At 34.7% G+C, this 24,953-nt stretch overlaps 2 protein-coding genes across 6 annotated transcripts in view; one reads left to right on the top strand and one right to left on the bottom strand.

The window, feature by feature from the left end:
• LOC146168297 (arrestin domain-containing protein 2-like) overlaps window positions 1-3,575 on the bottom strand; it is a 36,750-nt gene extending 33,175 nt beyond the window's left edge. The window contains exons 1-2 of the mRNA XM_083386248.1: window positions 3,570-3,575; window positions 2,068-2,129 (exon numbers count right to left, since the gene is read on the bottom strand). Coding sequence (XP_083242374.1) covers window positions 2,068-2,129; window positions 3,570-3,575 — 68 coding nt within the window. The remainder of the gene's footprint in view (window positions 1-2,067; window positions 2,130-3,569) is intronic.
• The window catches only part of LOC146168296 (uncharacterized), a 52,194-nt gene that overhangs the window by 854 nt on the left and 26,387 nt on the right, over window positions 1-24,953 (top strand). For 4 of the 5 annotated variants that reach the window (XR_014498545.1, XM_083389227.1, XM_083389225.1 and 1 more), the window contains exons 1-21: window positions 4,852-4,989; window positions 6,668-6,807; window positions 7,183-7,246; window positions 7,884-8,272; window positions 9,289-9,418; window positions 9,698-9,774; window positions 12,148-12,277; window positions 12,840-12,905; window positions 13,155-13,351; window positions 13,514-13,612; window positions 13,703-13,772; window positions 16,269-16,381; window positions 16,782-16,902; window positions 19,762-19,829; window positions 20,185-20,269; window positions 20,521-20,612; window positions 22,060-22,177; window positions 22,797-22,906; window positions 23,041-23,163; window positions 23,296-23,410; window positions 23,479-23,564. Coding sequence is in view for 4 of the 5 variants with exons in the window: in XM_083389227.1 (XP_083245353.1) it covers window positions 9,305-9,418; window positions 9,698-9,774; window positions 12,148-12,277; window positions 12,840-12,905; window positions 13,155-13,351; window positions 13,514-13,612; window positions 13,703-13,772; window positions 16,269-16,381; window positions 16,782-16,902; window positions 19,762-19,829; window positions 20,185-20,269; window positions 20,521-20,612; window positions 22,060-22,177; window positions 22,797-22,906; window positions 23,041-23,163; window positions 23,296-23,410; window positions 23,479-23,564 (1,784 nt within the window). In the remaining variant the exon portion in view is untranslated. Of the gene's footprint in view, window positions 1-4,851; window positions 4,990-6,667; window positions 6,808-7,182; window positions 7,247-7,883; window positions 8,273-9,288; window positions 9,419-9,697; window positions 9,775-12,147; window positions 12,278-12,839; window positions 12,906-13,154; window positions 13,352-13,513; window positions 13,613-13,702; window positions 13,773-16,268; window positions 16,382-16,781; window positions 16,903-19,761; window positions 19,830-20,184; window positions 20,270-20,520; window positions 20,613-22,059; window positions 22,178-22,796; window positions 22,907-23,040; window positions 23,164-23,295; window positions 23,411-23,478; window positions 23,565-24,953 lie in introns of those variants that run through there. The other variant, XM_083389226.1, reaches the window with a different exon arrangement.

Genomic DNA, 24,953 nt, shown 5'->3' with positions numbered 1-24,953 from the left:
AGTCGGACTCGGGAATCGAGTAAGACCACGTAAAACTACCCGAGTCCCGAGTCCGACATGCGCATGCGCATGCGCAGTACCAAATTTTAAAACTTATATGGCCGCCAACTGGAAATCGTAAAGATGGAATAGCAATACAACCACTTCTGGTATAATCTAAAACACATCTGGTATAATCTAAACACACATCGCTTTGCTAACCAGGTCTTCAGGTATGCTACGACATTGTCAGTAACATAACCCAAACGCCGTTACAATTGAGTATTATGAGTAGAGCGATGAATTTTTGACCTAACAATTAAGAAATTTTGACCTGAACAATTAAAATTTTGACTTAAAAGTAATTTATTTTGACAAAATTTTGACCTATTAGGAATGCATAGATTTAAACCCTGCTTTGTTGTATAAAAGTACGTTATGGCATTAGCGTTTCGGCGTCGTCAGTCTATATATATTTTAAACATGTCAAAAAGACAAACAACTATTAATAGGCAAAATAAAAACAATATGTTGGTTATTTTAGAAAATTTTTAAGCACAGTTTGGTTGTAAAAAAGTATTACACATCGTAAAAATAATTGCTAAAAATTGAAGGCCTATAGCTCAGGGTGGTCCAAACCCAGGCCCGACATCGTTGTTCGTGGCCCGCGAAGCACTGTTGAATTATTGCAATGCGTACCTTTCAGGTTTATTAAAATAAATCTAAGTGACCAACGAACAGTAAGCATACTGCAAATGTTTGGTTATGATTACATTTCTCCGCTTATAACATAAAAAAAAAACAGTTTCCAACCAAATTGGGACCCAGGGGGTTGCAAGAACGCCTAATTTTTGGTATGTGTTAGACCAGTTTGAGAGAATCCGCAGTGCGTCCTTTATGAAACTTTGTAAAATGCTGTTTTGCGAACTTCTAAGTTATATTTGCGTTTTAAAGTAAATGTGCGATAAAGTATATCGCGCTGCTAGAAAGTATTGTTTTACAGGTTTTCATTGTAACTGTAGGCTAAACGCCCTGACCCTTGCCAAGATGCAATTTTATCCAAATTGCTCTGGTTATTAAAATCTTTCTGCGCGAAACGAAAAGTTTTTTTTAATTTAGAGATTGAATTGTATGCAACATTTCTCTTAAAATTTTAGTAAGATACGCGCACGGTTTCTGCGAACATTCTAATAAAAAAAGCAGTCTTCTAAATTAAAAGTTTTGGCAAATACGCAAATTTCACTTGGTTTCATTTGCGCACAAGTTTGACTATAGCAGAACGTTTCTGAAGGTTATATGTCTTTGACGATGCCTTGCGACGTCCTGGTACGCATGCAGCTTCCTTTATTTGGCCCGCAAAGAATATGCAAGAAATATTGGGGCCCGCGATACAGTAAACCTTGGACCACCCTGGCCTAGCTTTTTGATCGAAATAGAAATTAGTTACAAATTACCACCAAAAAAACGCAGTAAATACTGTTCGATACTTTTGTCGAAATCACAACTATCTTAAGCAAGAACGAAATTCGCGATAAACCAGGCTTCGATATTGATTCTGTTGTCGTATACAGAATATTTCTCTGATGAGATGTAATATGCCTACAATTAAAATGTTGTTGAATTTAATTCAAAACTTATTTTGATAGAATATTAAACTGATTGCAAATAACTTACTACAGTTTTTAAGTTTGTTAACCATGTCTGTCCATTGTGTAAACGATTTTGACAAATAATTTTGACCTGACGTGTAAATGTTGTGCCAAAAAATTGCCCTAATTTTGACGTTTGAGTAATATTCGTGTATCGCGGAAGTATTATATTGTTCACTGACAGATAGCGCTTAGGCCATTTTTTTGTTTTTATAAGGGTAGAACGCCACTATGTTGTCCTTTATTGTTTTAGAGCGACAATTTGCAATGTGTTACTACGAATTACACGACGCACTGCTTCAATGAAAACACATGTAAAAATGGGAATCTGAAATTCGGCGCCTATATCCCATTTAGAGGAATTTAGCCTAAATATGCCATGCGCAACATCGCGTCCAATAATGGTCTATATTTGACGAATAAAAGTAAAAACACATACCTTTCGTTCGTAGAGTATGTAGGTTCCCGCGAAAATTGGGGTGTCTTTGGGGTTTCTGAAAACTTAATAATATCGTTACGAAGACAAAAAGATTAGAACAAAAGTAAAACATAAAACCGTGCTAGTTTAAATGTCGATTTTAGAAACATTTTACTTCAAGGAAACGGCGCTATCGCTAATTTGTAATGGCAGAGTGGTGAGGATTCTTTGCGCAGAATATTGAAAAGGCTTTGTGATCGTCACAAAGGAATCAAAAGTTTTTCAACAACACATGGAACTCGTACGCGACTCTTTACAATTGTATTATGTCGACGAGTAGGCTCAGTATTTTCTTTGGCAGACAAGCGTAACTGATACCAAGAAACTATGAACACTTTTCAATCAAAGGCTGATAGAGAAACTAGTAGTTTAACCATTTGTTTTTATTTAAGATTAGCAGAATGAGTCTCTAGAAAAAATATATGATGGCCTATTTACCGAAATGCTTTATCTTACTGGTAAAAGGTTTCAGTGATTGATTTGTTTGAAACGCACGTTTAAGACTTTAGTAATTAAAAACCTAGGTCTGTCAGTACATATGATCGCAAATTACAATGCCTGCGTTGTCATATCGGTTATTCGTTGAATACTGGGGTTTTTGTTAAAGATATCATGCATTAGAAACTACGTTATAATAAAATATGGTAAAATTGTGACAACTTTCCTAATAGCAGTTTTACAATAGTGAAAATTTGCATATTTAGATAAAATGAAGCAATCTTTTCTCATGTTGTGGCACTTTATCACTATTGCATATTATTAAGGCCTTCAGCATATATCGCCTTTAAAGTTTCCCTACATAGCGATACGCGTTCGGTAAATAGAAATTTAACATAATTAAGTTTTGTAAAGGCACGTAATATAAGCCTTTAAAAAACTAAAAAAACAAATACGCAAATTTACTGATTACTGAAATGGGTTAAACTAATGCTTCCTCACAATAAGACTATCACCTTATAACAAGGGTTAGGAAATTCTTTAGCCAAATGAGCCATAAAGCCAAATATTCTTGGTTGTATTGCCATCAGGGCCAAATAACACTTTTTTAACATCTAGTTATAGGTTGGCAAAAAATAATAAATTGAGTAGGGCCATTTATTTTGTTCTCATTTCAAGGACAGAACATGCTATGCACAAAAATAAATTAGCTAAGTTTGCACAACTTTGATTACGGAGTTCCGTTAAAAGGACAAGGCCTTTTGGACGTTAAGAGATAGAAATTTCCCAAACGGGATAATACGAAAATACAATTGAATCGACTGGCGTGCGGGTATATTAACGCAATTATCTACATAACTGAAAAAATTCAATTCTTCGTCAACTAATGTTGTGTGTTACCAAACTGCACCCAACGTAAAAATAATCCCGTTTGAAAATGAAAATCGCCTTCTGTTATAACCGCTGCAATAAACGCATTATTTTCCTGTTTACTTCTACCTGGTAAACACTACTATAGCGTCTACCGGCATTGTAAATCAATTACCACTGCAATAAGCGCAATAGTTTGCATAATATATCTAAATTTTGCGTGGTTATACAAAGTAAACAATTAGAACTGCAATAAGCGCGATGGTTGCAAAATCTATCTAAATTTTGCGTGGTTATACAAAAAAAAAAGGCTTTTTACCACTACTGCCATGTCCGTGTAATTTTGCTAGCCTCATAAAAATTTGTTTGCCTCGTGGTTAGACCATGAAAATGTGACCATTCACACATAACCAAAAGTTTTGTTACGGCTTCGTCAGAGAACTAAACAAAGCGAAAATATATTGTTAAATAACATAACAGTTTTATTTATGCCTAAACGTTGCACTACATCAGTGGTTCATAACCGGGGTGCCGCGGCATTCTTGGGTGCCATTTCTAAAGCTCAAGGGTGACGCGAAATATTTGAGAATTTTTAAGAATCTGATTTTTGCTCAACTCTTACAACTTTTTGTGTAAGATTACAGTGGAATAAATCCAATTATAACTTCCTACGTTGTTTAGAGTTGATGTGTGTTGTTCCAGTTCCGTTTATTGTGACATTCTAGTAACTATAGTTAATCTACCTACGGAAAATCTTGTAGGGGTGCCGCAATCTATTTATTATTTCTGCGAGATGCCGCAAGCCATAAAAGGTTGAGAACCACTGCACTACATGGTTATACACATTCGGTAAATACATATTTTTTAACATCTGATGTGTTTTTGCATTTCGCGTTGATCGGAAAACATGTAGCCTAAATACACTGTAAAACAGAAATGGCGATGACTGTTTGCCCCTGATTGTGTCGGGAAGGGTTTAACTAAATGCTTTAACTAAGTTTAACACAATGAACAAAAATCGTTTAGAAGGTTAACAAAAACAATAGTCAGCTTTTTGAAATTGTCGTGCAGTTACAATTTTATCACTATTTTGTTTTAAATTACATTCAACAACATTTTAACAGCATTATATCTTCTTTGGAGCTATAATACAGTATTAGCGAGCAGGCAGAAATAACCACGCAGACCTGGTTTTTCGCATTAGTTTCAGCTCGATCTGTTTTTGCTTCGGGTAGTTGTGTATCTCTGATTTAGACAAACGTATTGAACTGTATTTGCCCTGTCGTTTTTCGCTTGTGATTTGCCTTTATGCCATTTCCTATTTCGATAATATGCTAGGTCTTAATTTTTCTGAAATTATTTTTACTTTGTATTTCAACCGTTTCCAACATCATTTTTCCTAATAACCAGCGTCTTGTTTTATTATGGCATTTGTACAGCTGTTTATCTTTTAGAAATGACTAAAATATTAACTAATCATTTTCAAGAGTTTTGCATAAACTCGAACAAATAACTGATTTGTGTTGGACTATTCATCAGTAGCCTAATCAACAACGAGTGGTTGACAACGCCAAGGTACTAATGCGGTACTTTTTACAGCAATGCGTTGTTTAGGTGAAAAATATAATAGCTAAAATATATAAATCGCAACTTAAATGATACGACCTGTGCGGAAGCGGCATCTGATCAACTGACGTGGTAAACGTTTCAAGTCACATGTTACAGCCGATGGTTTAAAAAACGATTTTGACAAATTAACATGCAACAAAAGTGGAATGTTGTGTGATGTACTAAATAATCGAAAATAGCACGCAGCACTGGCCTAAGCGTGCCAAACATCGTTTAAGTAACGAAAACGCAGAACATTTATCGATCTGGAATAACTTTCGGACGTAAAAAAGGTTGTAGCAGGAATGGTTTAGACTGGCATGCAAGCGCGTTCAAGGAAATACGTAATCCCAGTGCTAAACTGCGTCAAACGTAAGGAATTCCCATTGAAAATTCAAATTACTAAAAGGTGAACTGCTGCATTATTATTTGGTGATATCTGCCTAAATTTTGCGTGTCTAAAACACTTTAAAAAGCCATTAGTCTTTAGCCTCAATCACTATAAAATTATTCTTGGGAGGGTTTGTTGTACGATATGCGTGTAGGTTTTCTAATATTTAATCAAAATATGTTTCGGGTACCCGTGTGGTAGCAGTATTTGGTCTACTTGTGTGCTATTCACGCAAACACGTAATTCCGGTTGAAAACGGCGTCCAATGTAAGAAAAATACATCTCGTGTTTAAAATGAAAATTGTTAATCTTCTGCAATAAGCGCCATATTTCCAAATTTATTACATTTTACGTGATACTGTACTGTAAGAAGTAAAATAAAGTTTCAATCCTTGACCGTTTAAATGTGAAAATTGCTATGACCGTGTTTAAAATTTATGCGACGGCGCTTGCTTGAGACGCGCTTGTTGTTCCGTTTTTCTCTCAAAGAAAAGAGGGCGCAGTGTGAGCAATGTTGTTCTGTTTGTCTCTTTAATTGAATACATGCCGGCAACCGACCGAGGCCAAACTTTTGCCGTGGGCCCTATATTATACGATATTGTAAATTGTGCGATGAAGCACATACCTTCTTACTTAAGTTGAGAGTAAACATAAGACTAAAACCTGGAAAAATGACTCGTTTAAAAAAATTATAGCGTTTACAATTCCTGATCTAATTATAAAATCAAACACCAGGGGGCGGGTCAAGGAGGCTAAGTGTCCATTGCTATCCCAAACTGTATTTCTGCCTATGTTAACTATGAAAATTAAAAAAATATGAAAATGTCAAACTTTAATTGTGTTTGTATAGTATGTCTTATGCCATTTTGATAAAATCGTTTGGCCCACCCCAAAAAACTTTTACAAAATAAACGAACTGAATTACTTCTATAGGACGTAAGGTTTTGATTTACTTTTGTTACGTCACGTTTTTACACAACCCTGTGATATCATTTCTCAAAAAATGTCATGCCCGCCAAACAAAAATCCTTGACTCGCGCCAGGAAATCAAATTTCTGGCTACTCGCAAGCTTCATGCGACCAGCGATAAAAATATGATGGCAAACAGAGCGACGACAGAAGTATAAGCTCGTCCGAATAGATGTCATATTTACACGGAGAACTTTTCATACTTATGTTGTTTTATATACCTGTTTTATGTATTTTTGAGTTTTTTTAAATAATTATATAACGAACTCCTTTATTGTTTTAAAGTTACGAAGAATGTCGTTTAACAGTTCCTATCCTTCTCAACGCCAAGCTCAAATTAAAGAAATGCAAGGAATGTTTGATCAACTGCTACAGTCAGGAAGCCAACGGAAAAAGAAACCAATTTTTATTAGCAGGAATAAAGGGTGAGACTGTGTGGATAGAACAAACACGCAGAATAGTTAATGATGGCGTTTTTTAAGTATACATTTTTTTCTGTCCGGTTGAATACCAAAATCTGCCACTTTCGTTACGTATAGGCCTACGTATGTACGCTTGCTACCTGACATATCAAGTTGTTTGTGTTATACATTTATGGTTGCAGTTTGTTTTATTACAAAGTATTGCGGGATACATAAACAGTTAATTGTTTAAAATGTGCATTTTTCTCCTTCCGACAATTTTCGGGTCTAACAACAGTTCGCTGTTTATCGTTATCCAATTTTCAGGTCTATACTGCAACATGAAGGTTTACTAGGATTTAGGTTGCAGTTAAAAAAACTTTCTGTTGATAACTGCAGGTCCAAAGACAAGCTCGACATGACACGTTCAATGTTCGAAAACTTTTTGAAGAAAGACCAAGAGGCAAGTTTTCGATGAAAGTGTCTCTTTGTGACCACGTTTTTACAAAATCTATGTTGTGGCCACCACAGCAGAATTTCACCTACTGGCGTGGCAACAATTATACACACGCTGATTTACTCTATGCGACTGCGACTCTTGTTTTTCTGAGTTTAAAATGCGACTCGCTAGCTGAAATGTTTGCCAACGCTTGGATAGGTCTTTATTTCACTTAACTATTATACGCCAACAGTCATATCAACTATTATGCGCATAACTAAACTATGCGCTTTGTTTGTTTTTTTGGCTAAACAATTATGTATCACCCCAAATTCACCCAATACACAAGCAAGTCCACTGATTAAAAATATAATTAACCGAAAATGTTATTAGGATATATCGTAGGCCCTAGGCGGGTGCATAAGTTGGCAAAACTTTCATTGTGGATAGTTTGAATCCAGGAAATCCAGGATAAATCCAGGATACATAACACTTTAAGGCTGAAAAGATTTCTTTGCAACGGTTTGCGTGAAATGCGAAATAAATCGCATTTTGCCAAAAAATCGAGAAATTCCCTGAACTTATTATACTTATTTAAATGGAATTTATATTGTTTGTAAACGTTTCGAAAGAAAACTCACGTTAACGGAAATGTATATAGGAACACGTGCACGAGGTTGAAGAAAGTATCAAGTCAATCAAGGAAAACACGGTTCGTCAAAAAGAAAGCGACGAAGAATTACGCAAAATGTTTGAAATCTGGTGCGAACTCCTGGAAGAAAAAGAAAACGAAATGGCCCAGTAATAACACACAGAATTTACTGTTGTTTGTAAAACTTATAATGTGCATAAAACATAGCATATTATGATTTTTGTATTACATCTATAAATGCTAAATGTCATTTAAGTAAAGTTACAACGATTTAGTATCCGCAAACAATTGGATGATAAAGAAGTACAAAGTAACAATCTACTAAAGCAGTTGGAGATTATTAAAAAAGAAACAAGCGACAAAGATGTTTTGATTTCCCAATTTGAGGTTTCATCAAGGTATGACTAAATTTAGAGAAATTTAAGAGAAATAATAGCTCCGAAAAAAGTCTTGCACATTATGGTATCCTCTAAGTTTTTTGATTGTAGGAACCCTTTTTAAAACATGTGTCTATTTATAAATCAAAAAACAGCTCCTCTGGTAAGTGTAATTGTTAACCAACGCTCGTACAATAAAAGCGTTCAGTGTCAATCACCCTGACGACGGCGGCTTGTATAGGTTGCCGAAACGTTGGTTAACAATTACACTTACCAGAGGAGCTGTTTTTTGATTTATATTACCATGCCTGGTAGCAACAGTTTATATATGTGTCTATTTGTCTTAAATTATGCGAAGTGTTAAAATTAGGATTATTTAATTGGAGTTACATCACTTTTAAATAGCAAATAAATATGTTTCGCATGGCAAATTGGGATATGCGTTGATAGCATGTTTTCTAAACCGACATATGGATAGTTACATCGTGAATGAGCGCCGAAGCTCATATGGATTGTGGATTTGGAAAGATCTCTATCTAATTGGGATTTCTTTAATATTCTAACTCTCTTTAAGCAAATCCATTTGTTACGATCTTAATGTGGCCCTAGAATGATTACAATAAAGTCTTCCTGAAATGAGATCTTGCAAAATACTGATGCAAATCCTCGTATCATATGACTGCTATAAAAGGGTTTTCGCGTTAAAAAAATTGCGTACGAGTTCTCCCGGGATTCTACAAAAACGTTATGACATAACTACCACTAAATTCAAAGTAAATCCATGCAATTGAAACAAATAACACCCCGTTTGCTGCTTTACAAGTCCACTTTTCGCAAAATTTGGGTAACAAAAATAGGCTATACCTATTTCTTTGAAAACCAATTACGTTTAAAATTTTCGACAAAATGGCGACTGTTGTAATGCACGTGAATCTAAAAAAAAGTGGAAAATTGAATGTAAAATTAAAGACAACACATGATGCAAGATAAGCATGTTCATCATGCCCGCGTTTACATGTTGTATGTTGCGTCCTTAGGAAGTTCCGACACTCGATGTCATCTGTTGAAAGTCAGCTTGAACAATGTAAACTTTTGGAACAGAAATTGAGGAAAAGTGAATTGACTGTTACATCTTTACAGCAAAATTTGGAATTACTTCGCAAAGAGGTTCTGGCTATGCTAACGTAATTTGTACATCGGATTTACGATAATCGGACGGCGTATTAAAAACTAGTCTAAGCAAGCATTTAAAGCAAAAAAATGTTGTTTCACGCTAACATAGTCATATGGCTAAGCCTTTGGTAAAGCTTAAACTAACCGGGCAAGCCTATTGACAATTGACAACTGACAAGTATGTAAAACGTTTTTTAAATGCAAGTATAAGATATTACTAAAAATGTTTGAACTATTTCAATCACGAAATAGTTTACTTTGTGTGTATTACAGAATACAAGATTAACCTTTATGGACAGTCAACTGCGAGAACTTCAAAAAGACTACAAATCTCAAATACAAAAAAACAAGTAAGTTTCTCGGCAAACATTTACCACTTGCGTTTTCTAAAAGAATATACTACACGTGTTTTTCCTTAAAAGATTGCATGAAAAAAAAATACAACTTAGACTACTTTCATTTTCAGGGAAAGTAATTAGTTGCCATTTATATTTTAATAGCAACTGTCAAGCTATAACCTCTAAATCAATTTCAAGTTATATGTGGTTCAAAGTCTTAGCGCCGGTAACTAATCGACAACATCCAACCCGGGAACTTTATTTTGTATAATTTTTTTAGCAGATCAATGTTTTAAAGCACTTTGGGAGTAGTATAATTGGCAAAAGGGAAATAATAGAGAAAAACAAAAGTGAAAAAGTTTAAATTTCATGACTGCTTGACGCCATTCGGCAGATATTGGAATACATAACTGACAAGATGCATAATAAAAATAACAGAAGACCCTCAAATGCTGAAACACCGTTTTGGTAAGATTTCTCGTTCCGAACTTAATAAAACATCCCAAATCGTAATAGGACCTAACTTATTAAAATCAGACTTAAACGCGCCCAGAAAAATATCTTAATTTTAAACTCCAACAATAATTTCAATCCTAACCCCATATTCTCACCCCACCCATTTCCCACTCGTCTCCTCAAATAAGGAAAAACAGTAATAACGAAACGGTTGCTTTAAACTAAAACCGGTAAGGCCAGAACAGCGGTACACAAACTCCGGCTCCTAATGAAATCGTGTAGTCTCACTCCTAAGCAATGGTTTATATTTTAGTGAAAAATATAGACTGAAAATAAGTTCTTCTGGTATTTATTTGTTTACCGAAAATAAATAAATACCAGAAGAAATTATTTTCAGAATATCATACACTATGACGAGCATCAGCATATTTAAAGTCAGTTTAGATCCGACGAGCATATTTAAGGCCAGTTTAGATCCAACGATAAGGTACAAACGTGTGTGTGTGAGAGAGACATATCGGCCCAGTAGCACGTGTACAAACTGGAATCAACCAGTTATTACACTTCCATTTGCGTATATTTAAATAACGTATCTCCTGAGGTAAAACTCCAAGAAACTTCAAAGGCTTCCAATACCCAATATATACAGCAACAATTTTTTTACGGTACGATATACCATACTGTCACATTAACATCTCTAGGCTTAGCCTATAATAATAAAATAAACCGTTATTTTGGGCAGTTCATCAAATCTTTATGCCTTGCGATTTTTCAGTGGCATGGGTTAATATTATAAGCAGTAGACTATTTATAATATAGCGAAATATCGTTGGTATACCACAAGGGTCGGCAACCTACGGCCCGCAAACGCCTATTTTTTCCACACAGTGCCCTATATATTTTTGGTATATTAGCCTATCAAACATATGATCCCCTTGCGAGAATTTCATTTGACTTTCTGATGTGTTTGCGTTTTGATGAAATCTTTCCAGTGTAAAGATGCCAGGCATACCCAAGAACTGTCATCAATAAAAGTTTCACCAACGGGTTCTACTGTGCATCACTTTTTTAAGTATAAACATAATTGAGAGTATAACGTCCCTATTCAAGTTACGCCAAAAATGGATCCAATAAATTCATGGCGCTTCCCGCGAGTATATTTAATACAATGTTTCTCTTTGACCATGGATCCACGGGCATAGAAAAACTTAAAAATGGCATTTCTGCGAAATAACAGCACTTAATGCACTTTTAACGTCTCTTCACAATATGGCCATTGTAAAGTACCGTAACACATTTATAACTAAGATATTTTATAAAATAATTGCATTTCTGTGCAGCAATAGGTCTGTGGGGTACAATAATCTTAAGCCAAGTTTTTTGTGTTGCCGAAATCGTCTTAATAAATGCTTTTACCGGGAAATGTGCGCAAGTTATTTTATATTCTGGATCCGTCCTTGATGTTGAGATACTAGTAAAAACAATCGTTTCAAAAATAAACTTTCAGTGGAAATTAGGGCTACTTAAACCATAAGCTTTGCTGCGAGCACTCTGAAGAGGCCGGCGATAAAAATAAAATGCAAATGATAGTCGAATTTACTCCAAATCGACAACCTTAATTCAGAAATCCGGCGCAAAAGGTGCATCTAAACTAATTTTGAAGGGAGACGCTTGTTGACAAGACTTCCTGTTATTAACGGAAGAGCAGAGCGATAGGGCCATCGTGCCAAGACCAAACACTTCAAAATATATAGAAAATAGTGTACTTTTAAACATGAGAAATGGGAGATCCACAATTTTTTATGTTTGTCGATTTGAGCAAGTAAAAATAACGCACCCCAGATGATAGTTCATCAGATTTGTAATAGCCTCACCTTGTAGAAAAATCCTCTTAAAAAAAATTGTTGCATCTGATAAATTTTTTTTAAGAGAATATGAGGAAACTCTCTCCAGGCACAAGTCGAGGATGCGAATATCTAAACAAAGAGAGGGAAAATATCAGTTGAGTCTATCACAAGTTAATGATCTTAAGCAAACTGTCGTTTTATTGCAGGAAGAGGTAACTTATAATAAAGTTGTGAAGAAATATTTTATGTTATAGGCTTTTGTATAAATTCACAACATATGTAAAAAACAAAAAATAATTGTACACTGCGACCTTATAATATTTTTTAATGCTGTGTATATATTACAATTGTAGGCCTATACCCTTTGTGAATATTTTAGTGGAGAAGTTGCAGGACAAGCTTAACCCCGATTGCGGTTAATTATAAACTCTATTGTGTTAAAAAGACTTGTGTTATGTTTTTTTAATATAACCTATTTTACAATTTATCGCAAAAGAGGTTTATTTTTAGGTTCTGTAAAATATTGATAATAATTGTTTTAATTTCAACAGGTACTTCTGTAAACGTACATATATTACATATTATAAAATAGGTATTAGTACAGCCGTTTAAAAAGCAATTTGTTTTAATGTATTTTAGTTTTTTTAATATTTTTGCTGACGAAACCGACACATATCATAAGTTTCGCCAATTGTTATTTTGTGAAGATTGGCTTTTACATTTGTGTGATTATGTGCTCTTTAAATTGATACATAACGCAATAATTTAATTCAGAAGGAGCAAATAAAACAGAAACTTCTAAAATCGGAAAATGACCAGGGACTTCTCCAAATTACTTTGGTAGGCTATATGTTATTTAGTTCGTATTATATAATAAAAAGCAGTTTTCCTAACGATTTTTACACATTAGTTTGAAAAATTGTGCTAATGATGGCATGAGTTCTATTTTTGTTTGTTTAACTCTTTTAATTTGTATGCTAATACCTTAATTTGAAACTGACTTGCCGTAGACTAGGAAATAAAACATTTCAAAAGTCTTGTTTACAACATTGCTAATCATATGTTTTACTAAAAATGGTATTGTTTCAGATGAAGATGGAAAACATCAAGTCTGGGATCTCCGACCTGGAGAGCAAAAGTAAAGAGTGTCTAGAAGAAGAGAAAAAACGAATGAAGACTGAGCTTGACAAACAGACTGAATTTGCGCAGAGAAATGAATCAGAACTGCGATTTAAAATCCAGCAGTTAGAAACAACGTGTCGCGAACGATTGGAAAGGAATAAAATGTAAGTATTTCATTTTTGTAAAATTCGCGTTCGGTACAAATAACATAGGTTAATACCCAATTTTAAAGATTATTTGTATTAATTAATGGAGTATGGAGTAATATTATTTTTACACCAAACTTATAAAATGAAGCAAACCTTTCTGATAATTTTTAAATGTAGTCTTTATACGGAAAATCTGCACTACAAATCGGAATGTTCTCAGTTAAAAATCAAAGTTACTAAACTTGAAAAAGAACTTATCCTTTTTGTCCAGGCAAAGTAAGTAGTAAATTTCTTTATGCTTACAATTTATGTGATCTTACGTAAAATAAGATATTTATCTCTAAACGATTTTAACAAATTACACAGAGGTGAATTAGAAACAATCTCAAACGAAAACGCAATGCTAAACAAGGAATTATTAGCTGTACAAAACAAGGTAATTTTTAATAAAGTAAAAGTATTAATTTTTGATAAAGTAGACAAACATTTCTTTTTTCTAAAAATCGTAAGATATGTACATTCCCAAAGTGTTATCAATCTGTCACAAACTATGTTTTAACAGTATGGCATTGCTTGAAATGCAACGTTTCAAATAATATATCGTCGCAACGTTTCAAATAATATATCGTTTGAAATTATTTTGACAGACCGGTACAATGGGTACATACTAACTTTATTTTGCCTACATTTGTTAAATATTTAAATTTAACCTAAAATCCACTGTATATTTTATACCAACCAGTTGCGTTTTAAGGTGTTTTGGGAACTAGAATGGCTTTTAAATTTTCTCAACAATTAGCAGTTGTAGTGTTTATTTATAAGAAGTTCGTTACGGTCTCTTAAAGTTTTTTTGTTGTCACCAATGCAAAAACTTGATGTTAGCCAGAGTATTTTTGTATAAACATATCCTGCCTCGACAACAATATATTATTAAAGCACCGGGTTGCTTCGTTAAACTGCCGTTTCTAGGGGCCAATGTGTACAGCTTGCACACACTTCTTTGTCAATCGACTTGTTTCGGTTAGCTTCAGGGTTTTTTTTAAGGTTTGGTTTGGGTGACCGCTAAGTAGTTTTAAGAGACCGCAAGTGTTTCATTTAAATACCAAAAAGTTGCAAGTCCAAAATTTGGGAAACCGCTGGAGAAATTTGGGGGACCGTTTCGGGAGGGAACGATACAACTTAGACGTCGCACCTCTTGTTAACCGCGCAATCGCGCATGGTTGTAAAGTGCTAGGCTAAAGCATCGGCAAGGACACCTAGTTCAACATTTGGAGAAACCTTTTGCAGGATGGCACGGACTTCACGGTAATATACTATTGTGACGATGGCAAGGTTTAACATGGTAGAGCTTGTCATGGAAAATCTTATCTCAAGCAAGCCTTACATCACCGAGAAGCTTACCAATAACAGCAAAGCCTCGATCATCCCACTCTTGGAAATTCATTTTTTACAAAACGTGCTAACTGTGTTTACCAAGCATTACTCACGACCTCGCCACGTTTGTTCGGAAAAACCTTGCCTGAACGCACGAGGGCAAGTCCACCTCAGCATTGGATATTGAGTGGCTTTGTACAAACTTCCATGGCAACTACGTGAATGTGTACAAGCCACCGCCTTAACATCTGTCACTACGGTGTTTTCACTCTTATGTATGATGCAGCCCAGCCACTGCCTATACACGACACTGGGTTCTTTGTTTGTCCATAAACCAACTTGACGGCGCAGGCCGTGCCATACAAACTTCGATGCAATTAGTTTGCGCGGAGCCCCAACTGAAGGATGCGAAAGTCCGCGAACTGTATGTAGAAAACTTTTCGTTGTCACGACTTCGGCGCGGAGTCCGGTGGATACGTAAATCATGATCGTTGTTCCTGACTGGTTCAGTTGGATGTCTTCCAGTTTGAGTGCGGTGTAGTCCATGTCGAGTAGTAACGTACGGTACTGATGGAAGAGCGCATCGTCGACGTGATTTAGCTTGCCTTCGATGTGACGAATGTCTGCTATAAACTCAGAGATAACGAATAAATGACGCTGCTGACGTGCAGCCCACGAAGCTGAAACCTTTGATGTTAGCTGGTGATGGTCTGTATAAGCTGTAAACACCCGACCCTCTAAAAATTAACGAAAGTGTCGTATGGAAAGATGTAATGCAAGTAATTCCTTGTCAAAAGCACTGTACCTTTGCTCGGGCGTTTAGTCTGTCCAGTTCGGTGCAATAATAAAGTGTGTGTCGATAAACATAAGGGACAGCTACAATTTCATCTTTTTGTCATAAGAAATAGCGCACGCTTAAAAAATGATCTATTCAAGAACTATTTTAATGTTGCATTTTGAAAACTAATAAACTTATTTATTTTCCTGGAATTGTTCTACAAATTAAAGATTTACTTGCGTTTAAAATATAATATAAATAACACTTAATGTTTCGGATAAATAAAACTTTTAACGAGAGAAATTCATTTTGTCGATGATTTGTTAAATCTATTTTTGGAATGACACTTGTTCATATGCCACAAGCAAAAGTCATAATAAGTTAAACATAAACCTTTTAAAAGGAAACACCTGTACTAATAGGTAGATGTTTTAAGGGCATGGGGTAGTCATACTTTACTTTTATGTCGGGATTTAGAATTCACAGAAGTTTAATCATAGTTCAAGATTTTTTTAAATATTACACAAAAACATTATGCATTCAGGGGTAAAAATTAGTTTTTGTATCGCCCGGTTGTTAACGTTAGTATTTGTACATAAATTGTGTTGCAAACAAGTATAATTTTGAGATAACGTCACTCCCAGTTAAGTCATCTGCAATAGAACTTAACTCCATGTAAAGTCAGTTTAAGGCGTTCTAAGGTCATTTCATTACTGCAAAATACCCGAAACAAGGACATTTGTTAACTGCATAAACCTAACTTGCTATCACACTTTTCAGATTTACAGGAATAGCGAGGCTAAACATTTTTCGGCTCAACAAAAAGGAAATAAAGTTATAAAAATAAAAAAAATGCAGTCATCTAACCTTTCTCCTATGACCGAAACCTACAAGTAAGTTTGGTTTATATGATTGTTTCGTTTGTCACTTGATTATGCTAATTTGTCTCGTCTGTTAGTTTAATTTTAGCTGGTATAGTAACCTATATACTTTAGAATAAATCCCTAATACCTTTGCATTTTGAGTACAAACCTATCCTGAAATTAACCAAACAAGAATTTAAAAATTAACCAACAAGAATTTAAAATATAAACGGCCTTCCGTTGTAATCTAGTAAAATGTACAAAAATGTTTTTATTTTTAAACAAATATATATAATAACCTACCTCACAAGAAGAAAATGTGCCATTCTTATAGTAACATTTTGCGCTAAATTGTTTAATCTTATACAAAGTAAATAATCATTAGCTTTTTGTTTGGGTTGTATTTCATTTATTATGCTAAAATTGATAGATGCATGTCTGATCGATTGGAATGGGCAAAATCAGAAATTCGCAAATTATCAACCGACAATTCGCGATCCGTTGCACTCGTAGCCAAACTACAAATGGAGAACCAGAAATTCACAAAACAAGTTAGCCTTTACTTTTATTATTTGTTCGCGTTGATTACTTATGATTATGCTATTTCATACTAAATTTCTTTATCTTCTGAATATATACTCACAATCTTTGTCGGCTTGTGAACGAAGTTAAAATATCGTTGTCAGTTGTAACCATTTGTTTTACAACCAAACGAAACTAATTAATGCTAGAGTCTCATTTGAAATACTGGTATTGAACCTATACAAGTGACTCGTTAATAAATTTGAAATTCTCCCGACGTAGTGCATCAAAATGTTTGACTGCATTTTTGTAAAACTGCAAAATGTCATTTTCTACTTTGTTAATGTTAGTTTTGTCTAACTAATGTAATATTTCGTGAATTTGTTTGGATTACTTTTGTTATTATAGCATATTAATATATTATTAGAAAATTGTTTTAATATACCGTACCGGTATTTAAATAATTGTTTGCCAAGACTTCTTTCTACATACAAAATGCACTGTTTGGAGCTAAATTTTAACAACGATTAACAAACAGATCGTAATGTACTTTAGCTAGAATAAATTTGCTAAATACCTTCAGATTAATTAAAGGGATATCAACATCTTTTTGGGGATAAATTAATGTATTATTTAACCTCCACTGGCCCCAAAAACAAACCTATTAGGCTGCATGTTAGGTGACAAGTAACAACAATTATATTTTTTTTATCAACATTTTACCAGAACATATAAAACGCTTTTCACTCTAACCTGAGCTGACCCAGGACGTCTGATAGAATGCTCCGAACTAAAATCCAATCTGAACCTAATTTTGAATAAATTTCTAAAGCTACACTGAAAAAAGCGATTCGACTCACTGTGACTAAATAAAACATAATTTGTATCATTGGCAAAAGATCTTCAGAACAGTTGAAGGGCGAAAAAAGAGGAAGATAATGTAGGAGAAGAAGCAGACGCTGATCAAATCTTGTTTTTCTCTATTGTTTTAGATAGACGCGTTTTGACTAGATCACGTTTGTAGTAAAGTCGAAACAGGTAATTGCGTAAAATGAAGGTGTGTTGAGCATAAACATTTCGCCATGTAATAGCTTCGCGCGAATCCTTTGTAGCGATCAAATTAAATATCTTAAGACTCGATTTCTTCTCTTTCGGCAAGCCATAATACAGATCTATTAGGCATACATGTCAAAAAATAATTTAGTTCTTTGCGGTTTATTGCAAAAAGCTGTCCAGGTATTGAAATGTTTCGGCCAAAACAATTCCAATTCGTTGCTAGAAATCCACAAGAACATATTGTCGACGTAAGTAAATAGAAGCTCGGGCCTGTGCTCTTACAAACAGCGCCTGGATGTACTCGATGATAATCTTCTTCGCTATGGCCTTTACATTCTTCACGTAGCGGAGACATTTTTTTAATCAACGTTTCGACAACCCATGCAAGTCGCCTTCATCAGGGTGAATGATATCAAAAGCTTGTAGTTTGATAAGCTTGTAGCGATAACGTGTAGCCTCTGGTCCTTCAACAAGTGTTTGTAGCATTCCGAGAACATTACGTCTGTTTTTATGTTAATGGTGATACCCTTCTTGTGAATGATTCCAAATTGTTTTTTTCTGTATTCCGACTCTCGTGCTATTATCGATGCGACATCAAAATAAATATGGTGGCTTTTGTAAATTGCATGGTTCGAAAGTGCTGACTTTTTCGCGTCGTTGTTCAGAACATCACTTTGGTGTTCTTTTCGGCGAAACTTGAACGACCTTCCGGTCTGCAATTCCGCACAGGGGATGGAATACACAACGGTAAACTCGTGAGCACAAAAGTCATTAGTCCCTGAAATAACAGCAAATATGTCTTTATCATAACGCCGCCAGGATCATGGTGGGTTGGCAATTGTTGTCAGGGCTTTTTCTTCCAGGGCTTCTGTGGCCATGTTAGCAACCTCCACAGAGACTGGAGAACAAATAACTGTTCTCTGTACTTGCTGGTAAAATTTCCCTCTGAATAATGGTAATAAGGCTTGTAAGCAATTCCGCAAGCCAGTCACAATATCAACCTGGAGCCATGAAGTCCTGTCTTTGAGGCTGTAGACGGCCAAAATTCTGGATGACGCGATATTCACCGCCCATTCCACTTTACACTATTAAAAAGTGACACGACGTCATACAATACCATCACCTCTTCACCGGACAGAGGAGATACCTTTTTCGAATGCAGCAATGATTTGCTCTTTCGGAACGAACCGCAGGACAGTGGCAAAATTTAGACCAAGTTCCAAAACGTTGGTTTTATTACTGTTGTTCATATTTTTCCTTCCCACGACATGCATTCGTCCATCACACTTGGAACTCATTAAAGTTAAACGCCTTTTACAATCAGTCATCGAGCGATTGTTTAGTAAAATAACTCATACTTTTATGGATTGAAAGCCTCTTAAGATGGTTTGTGTCGAAGCTGCACTTGTTTGTGTCGAAGCTGCTTTTGATATTTGTAATGTTATCATTCGAGGAACAAATTTATTGTTATCAAAGATAATTTGTAGCATTTTAGACATCTACGTACTGCGATTCAATAACACCACGGCGTTACCCTTATCTGGTTCGTCGATTACGATTTCCGCTTCCTTCTGTTTAAAGCTCAAAGCTGTAAGCTAATGTCAACATCTACAATGATTTGATAAAGTATCTTTGGAGCAGAATGCTCACAGTTGGCATTACATGTTTTTTCAAGTGTTTATGAAAATCAGTTTTTGGCATTAAAGATAATTTAAAACCTTTTTAAAAAACTCAAAAGAGTATTGATTTGGTTTGCTTAGGGTTCCTTAAGTGTTTATAAGTTTTCAACAGGTGTTTAGGCAATTCTTTGTATTACGACTCCGTCTTTACAGATACTTAACGTAAAAGAAGAAAATACAACAATCTCAAGCCTTTCGTATCACCAAGAGAAAAAAGAATCGTAAGAATGTTATAAATGTCAAATTATTTGTTTTACCAGAAAGTTATAGATAAAGGTAATTGGTCTAAAAGCATATAACCCTTTTCATAATTACAAAATAAATGGTATCAATAAAAAATAATAATACTTTTGATATTTAAACTGAATTTAAACTTAATTAAATTAGTCCGTTTTACGATACTGCTTGAAGATGAAACGAAATTAATCATTTGACTTAATCATACCATTCCATATATACAAACATATAAATTTTTAAATAATCTAAAAAAAAGATTTAAGATTAATCGATTCGGTTTATGTTTAGTCAACGCCTTGTAATGGTTATATTTTAAAACAAACATAAATGCGTTTTTAGGGAAAATATTACAGAAATAAAATCAGAATTGACTCGACTGAATCGTGAATTGGACCACCAAAACGCATCGAACGAATCCTTACGGGTGCGTAACCAAATTGCAAGATGTTCCTATAACTTGTGTTAATGAATGAATACACAACTTCCTTAATTAAATTCCATTAGGGAAACCCTATTTAATGAAATTTAATTCAATCCTGATACAGATTTACGTAAGGTACATTGGTTTTGAGTTAGTTACTAACAGATTGCTCGTCACAAACTTGAAAAATAGAGAACTTCTATATATCACGCTTTCATATTTTTTACTGTTATGTTATTGTTTTTAATGTTTAGGAAACAATATTACAGTTGAAACAAGAAATTGAAGGATATCAACAACAAGAATTTCAGTATACCCGACAAGAGGGTTTGATCAATGAACAAAGGTGGTGTTAGGAGAGATAGTTACGTTTAAATATTTTATGCTATTAAATATGATAAACGAATTCAAAATTTGTAAAATGTAGATATCGCTAAGTTTTGTCCAGTATTATAACTTGGTTTTGTGCACCGCAAAACATTGTGTCAGGGATGCCGTGAAAGTATATAAAAATTGTTACGTGTTTCGCGGTTCTCCTCTCTCGCGTATAAAGTGTTTTGTTTTTATCGATTGCATTTTTTTTAGCTTAGGCATTCAATCGTTTCATTGTTTTGCACTTTGAACCAGTTTTGCGGAGTCGGTTAAAACACCAGAGTCCGACTCCGGCCAAACAAATAAACCCGAGTCTGACTCCGGCAAAATGAGGGATTTCGTCGAGTCCAGAGTCCGGCCCTGACTCTACAGCCTGTATTCCGCCAATTTACGTAACATCGTTTCATTCACTCACAATACATGGTTTGAAAATATTCCACCATATGCTATTCCACCTTTACAATTTACAGTTGGCGGCCATATCAGTTTTTTGGTAGGCTACTGCGCATGAGCATGTCGGACTCGGGACTCGGGTATAGTTTTACGTAGTCTTACTCGAGTCCCGAGTCCGACATGCTCATGCGCAGTACCAAAAAAAAAACTAATAGGGTCGCCAACTGGTTCCGATTCCGACTCCGACTCCGCAGCCCTGCTTTGAACAAACATAATTTTAAAATATTATTTTAATATATCTTGAATTGTGCAAATTTTGAATTAATCACGACGCCTTGAGATTTGATAGGTTTTCAAAGGGCGCCGTAAACAAAAAAGTTGTGAAACCGCTGCCATAGACATTAAAAACAACTTCAATTTCATCTGTTACATTAAAAAAAGTTTACAAAATTTTGCTAGGAAATAACGATTATTAAAGCATCATTGTGATGTTGCCTACATGTTCGTTTTACTTCCCTAGCGAAATTGTTGTTGTGAGCCTTCAATCAAACATTTAGTAGGCCTTATATTGATAAAATCGCGCTGTCTTTAAACTTTCCATCTAACACAACCTACACCTACAGTACACCAATGGCGAATATTAAGCAAAGAGGATTTTTTTTTTTTTTTTTATCATTTTCATTTTTGAGTGTTTAAAACAATAACTTTTTGAGGGCTAATACGGAGGGGTCATGAGGTTATGTCCAACTAACTTATTTACCTTTTCTAAACAATAAATTATTTTTTGTCTTTCCTACAATAATGTCTATATTAATTTAATCCTTAACAAGTTTTCAGGGAAAGCCAACATTTTTGCCATTTTGACAAAATCACATTTTGCGAAAGGAAATCAAATTTAAGGTATATGCTTTTCGGGTTACCTACACTTATCATATGATATTAACGCACCATCTTTCTGCGTACAGATAAGTTAGGAGAAAATGTAGCCTTTGGCATTGTAAATTGAATTAAGGGAAATTTTGTTTTAGAGTATTGTTAGAACAACTTGAAGGGAAGAACAATATTCTACAAGAAACGATAAATGCTTTAAAGATGGAAACGAAAAACCAACGAAAATACATCAAACAACTTGAAAATGCCTCTAAGGTAAGTAGATGCTTCTAGACTTCTAGAGTGACTTTAATAAGACCAGGGTTTCCCGAATGTAGCAGCTGTGGCAACATTATAGCAGCAGGCTAATTAAGAGAATCATCGTTCATGCTCGAATCACGACCATTCTAAACAATTATAACGCAAAATAGATTAATTGCGTCTTTCTACTACGTCAAATTAGTATGTTGATCTGTACTACGTTTTAATAAAAAAATGATAGTAAAAATGTATTACGGCCCGTCGGCCAAATACGAGACCTTGTTAATTTGGCTTTGATATGCGGAATCGTACATATATCCACTTTTGGTTACGCTTTATGAGGATGTAGAATACAGTGGTTTGGGGTCGGAGCCAGACAATGGACTTTGAAGGAGTCGGCAAATTTGGCTTAAGGCGGACTAGGGGCTCGGAAGTAGAACATAACTTGATTTTGTTGGCCCGGAGTTCTACTCGGGTCGTTCAGACCGACTTCGCAGCCCTGCTTAGAATTACAGTTGAATTAAATTATACTGTATACTAAAATCAAAAGTTAATAATCATTTTGTTTTCTTCGGCCTAAAAGGTTACTACCTTAAACATACTCTGAGAGATTTTTATCCAAATTTTAATGTAGCAAAAAGACAGCAATTTGTTAAATATGAGAAACGAATACCAAGCGCTTCAAATGAAGTTAACCGACGAAATTCATCTCCTGAAGAAAAATGCAGATATTGCTGAAGAAAGGTATATGTTATGTTTGATTATTTCCCGAAAATAAATTTTCGGCCCATATAAATATTCCAATTTAAAATATAAACCTCCTGTAATAAATGGAAAGGTTTTTGCGTTTTTTTCGAACAAAATACCTATGATTTTAGAATGAATCTTGAAATGAATAATCACTTGAAGGAGAACACCGAGCTACAAAGGCATCTGGAACATATGACAGAAAACTTTAAAAACTTACAAATTAAAATGGAGGACGAACGGGTATCTTACAGGTATCATATATCTACGAAGCATAACAACAACATATATAATCTGTGTTATAAATGAATTGTATAGAAGGTGCAGGTTGAAACAAAATATAAATGATTCATATTTTCTGTTTATTATACTTTTTATGAATCAAGAAAAAATATTCTAAATGCAAGGGAAACAATTGAAAACTTGGAAGATGTCATCACGAAACTAAAAAACAAAATTAGTGTTAATGAAACTACCATGGTAAAACTGCAAAACGAAGTGGTAAATATTTAGTTCATTTTTCTAAGTCTGTTAAATTAGGTTAATAATGCTAAACAACGCTTCTTTAGTTATTTGAGAAAAAAGTTAACAAAAGTACTCAAACGAATTTGAATGTTGGATCACAATTGCAAGAAGAAAGGCCTAACATATCACGGTATAGTATTGAAAAACGCTTCTGTAGCATTATTTACTATCCATATAAGGTCAAACTAAGAAAACCGTATTTAGCACACATCACATCACAGTTATTTTTCATAATATACCCGAAGTTGCCCAGGTCGTAAAATTGCCTAATCACATTGCTCCGGCGATGTAAGTATTTTCCGTTACAATAAAAACGGTCGTTGCAAATCTAACTAAATTTTGCATGGACTGGAGTAGGCCACGTTATTCCAAGTAAGTTTTTACCTTTGCAATACCTGCGTTTTTTGCAAGCTTAAACAAAATGTTGCGTGGTTAATTAAAATGTATTACGCTACACGTTCGCCAAAATGAATTTTGTGTAATGTGAATTTTTATTTATGCTATTTCGAAAACATGTATATCTATGTTGGCAAACAGTAAAGGTGTTTATCGTTTTTATGATATTCGCCGATGGTTGTGTCCATAGGAGCCCCGGTCAATTAATAGTGATTTAACAGATGAACAGATTGACAGAATAAATAAGGTATTGCGCCAAATGTATATGTTTATAACGGAAGGAAAAAGCATTATGGCTTGATTCAAAAACCAAGAAGAGAGTTTTTTCAGACAAAAAAGGATAGTTGGTAGTACGTGTGACGTGGTAATGTGCGACATGCTTAGCTATAGCTTATATTGTAGCGCGCTACAGCCGGTTTATCCAGTCGATTTCAAACACGCTAAACAACATTATATATTTGGTTACATGTTTATTTGGATTAAAAAACATTTTAACAAAACAGTGTGTTTAAAAGTCGCAACTTCACGTTTAGAGCGTCAAACGGGAAAAACGCCTTTTTTAGAAAAATAGCTGCGGCTACTCCATGCTAGCGGTCTACGGCCGTATCGCCAACAAAGTTGTTGCTAATGTACGCTAGCCGGTTTTGTCAGTTTCTAGCGGTTAACATGGACGAGCATTGTGTGCCACGCTAATACGACGCTACGTTCACGCAGATTATTCAAATAATTTTGAAAAAAAACGTTACGCTGTTACGCCAAAATGTATAGGACTTTTACGTATTCGACCGCTAAGTGCAAAAAACACACGAAAACGATGCTTTTGATATCGCTCGTCTGTGATCGATTGTTGTTTGTAATGACAAGATTCAGCAAGCAACGGTGTCATGGTTTTATTTTGTTTTTTCTGTTATTGGTTCACTAATTCGGTTAGTCTGAGGAAGGCTTATTGTATAATTTATACAAACTAAGAATAAAGAAAAATATTCCTTAATTTGATGGCTAAACACTAGGAAGCTTTTTTTTGTAATACGAAAAAATCTTTTGTGAACTTTTTTAATCTAAACTTTTTTGGCGGCAAAGTAAGGCTGAACGCTGTTTAGTTAAGCACCGTGAAACTAAAGAA

Source organism: Ascidiella aspersa, chromosome 1 (assembly GCF_963924565.1).
Source record: "Ascidiella aspersa chromosome 1, kaAscAspe10.2, whole genome shotgun sequence".
Lineage (NCBI taxonomy): Eukaryota > Metazoa > Chordata > Ascidiacea > Phlebobranchia > Ascidiidae > Ascidiella > Ascidiella aspersa.
The sequence above is the reverse complement of the archived record's forward strand: the minus strand, read 5'-3'. Positions and strand labels throughout refer to the sequence as shown.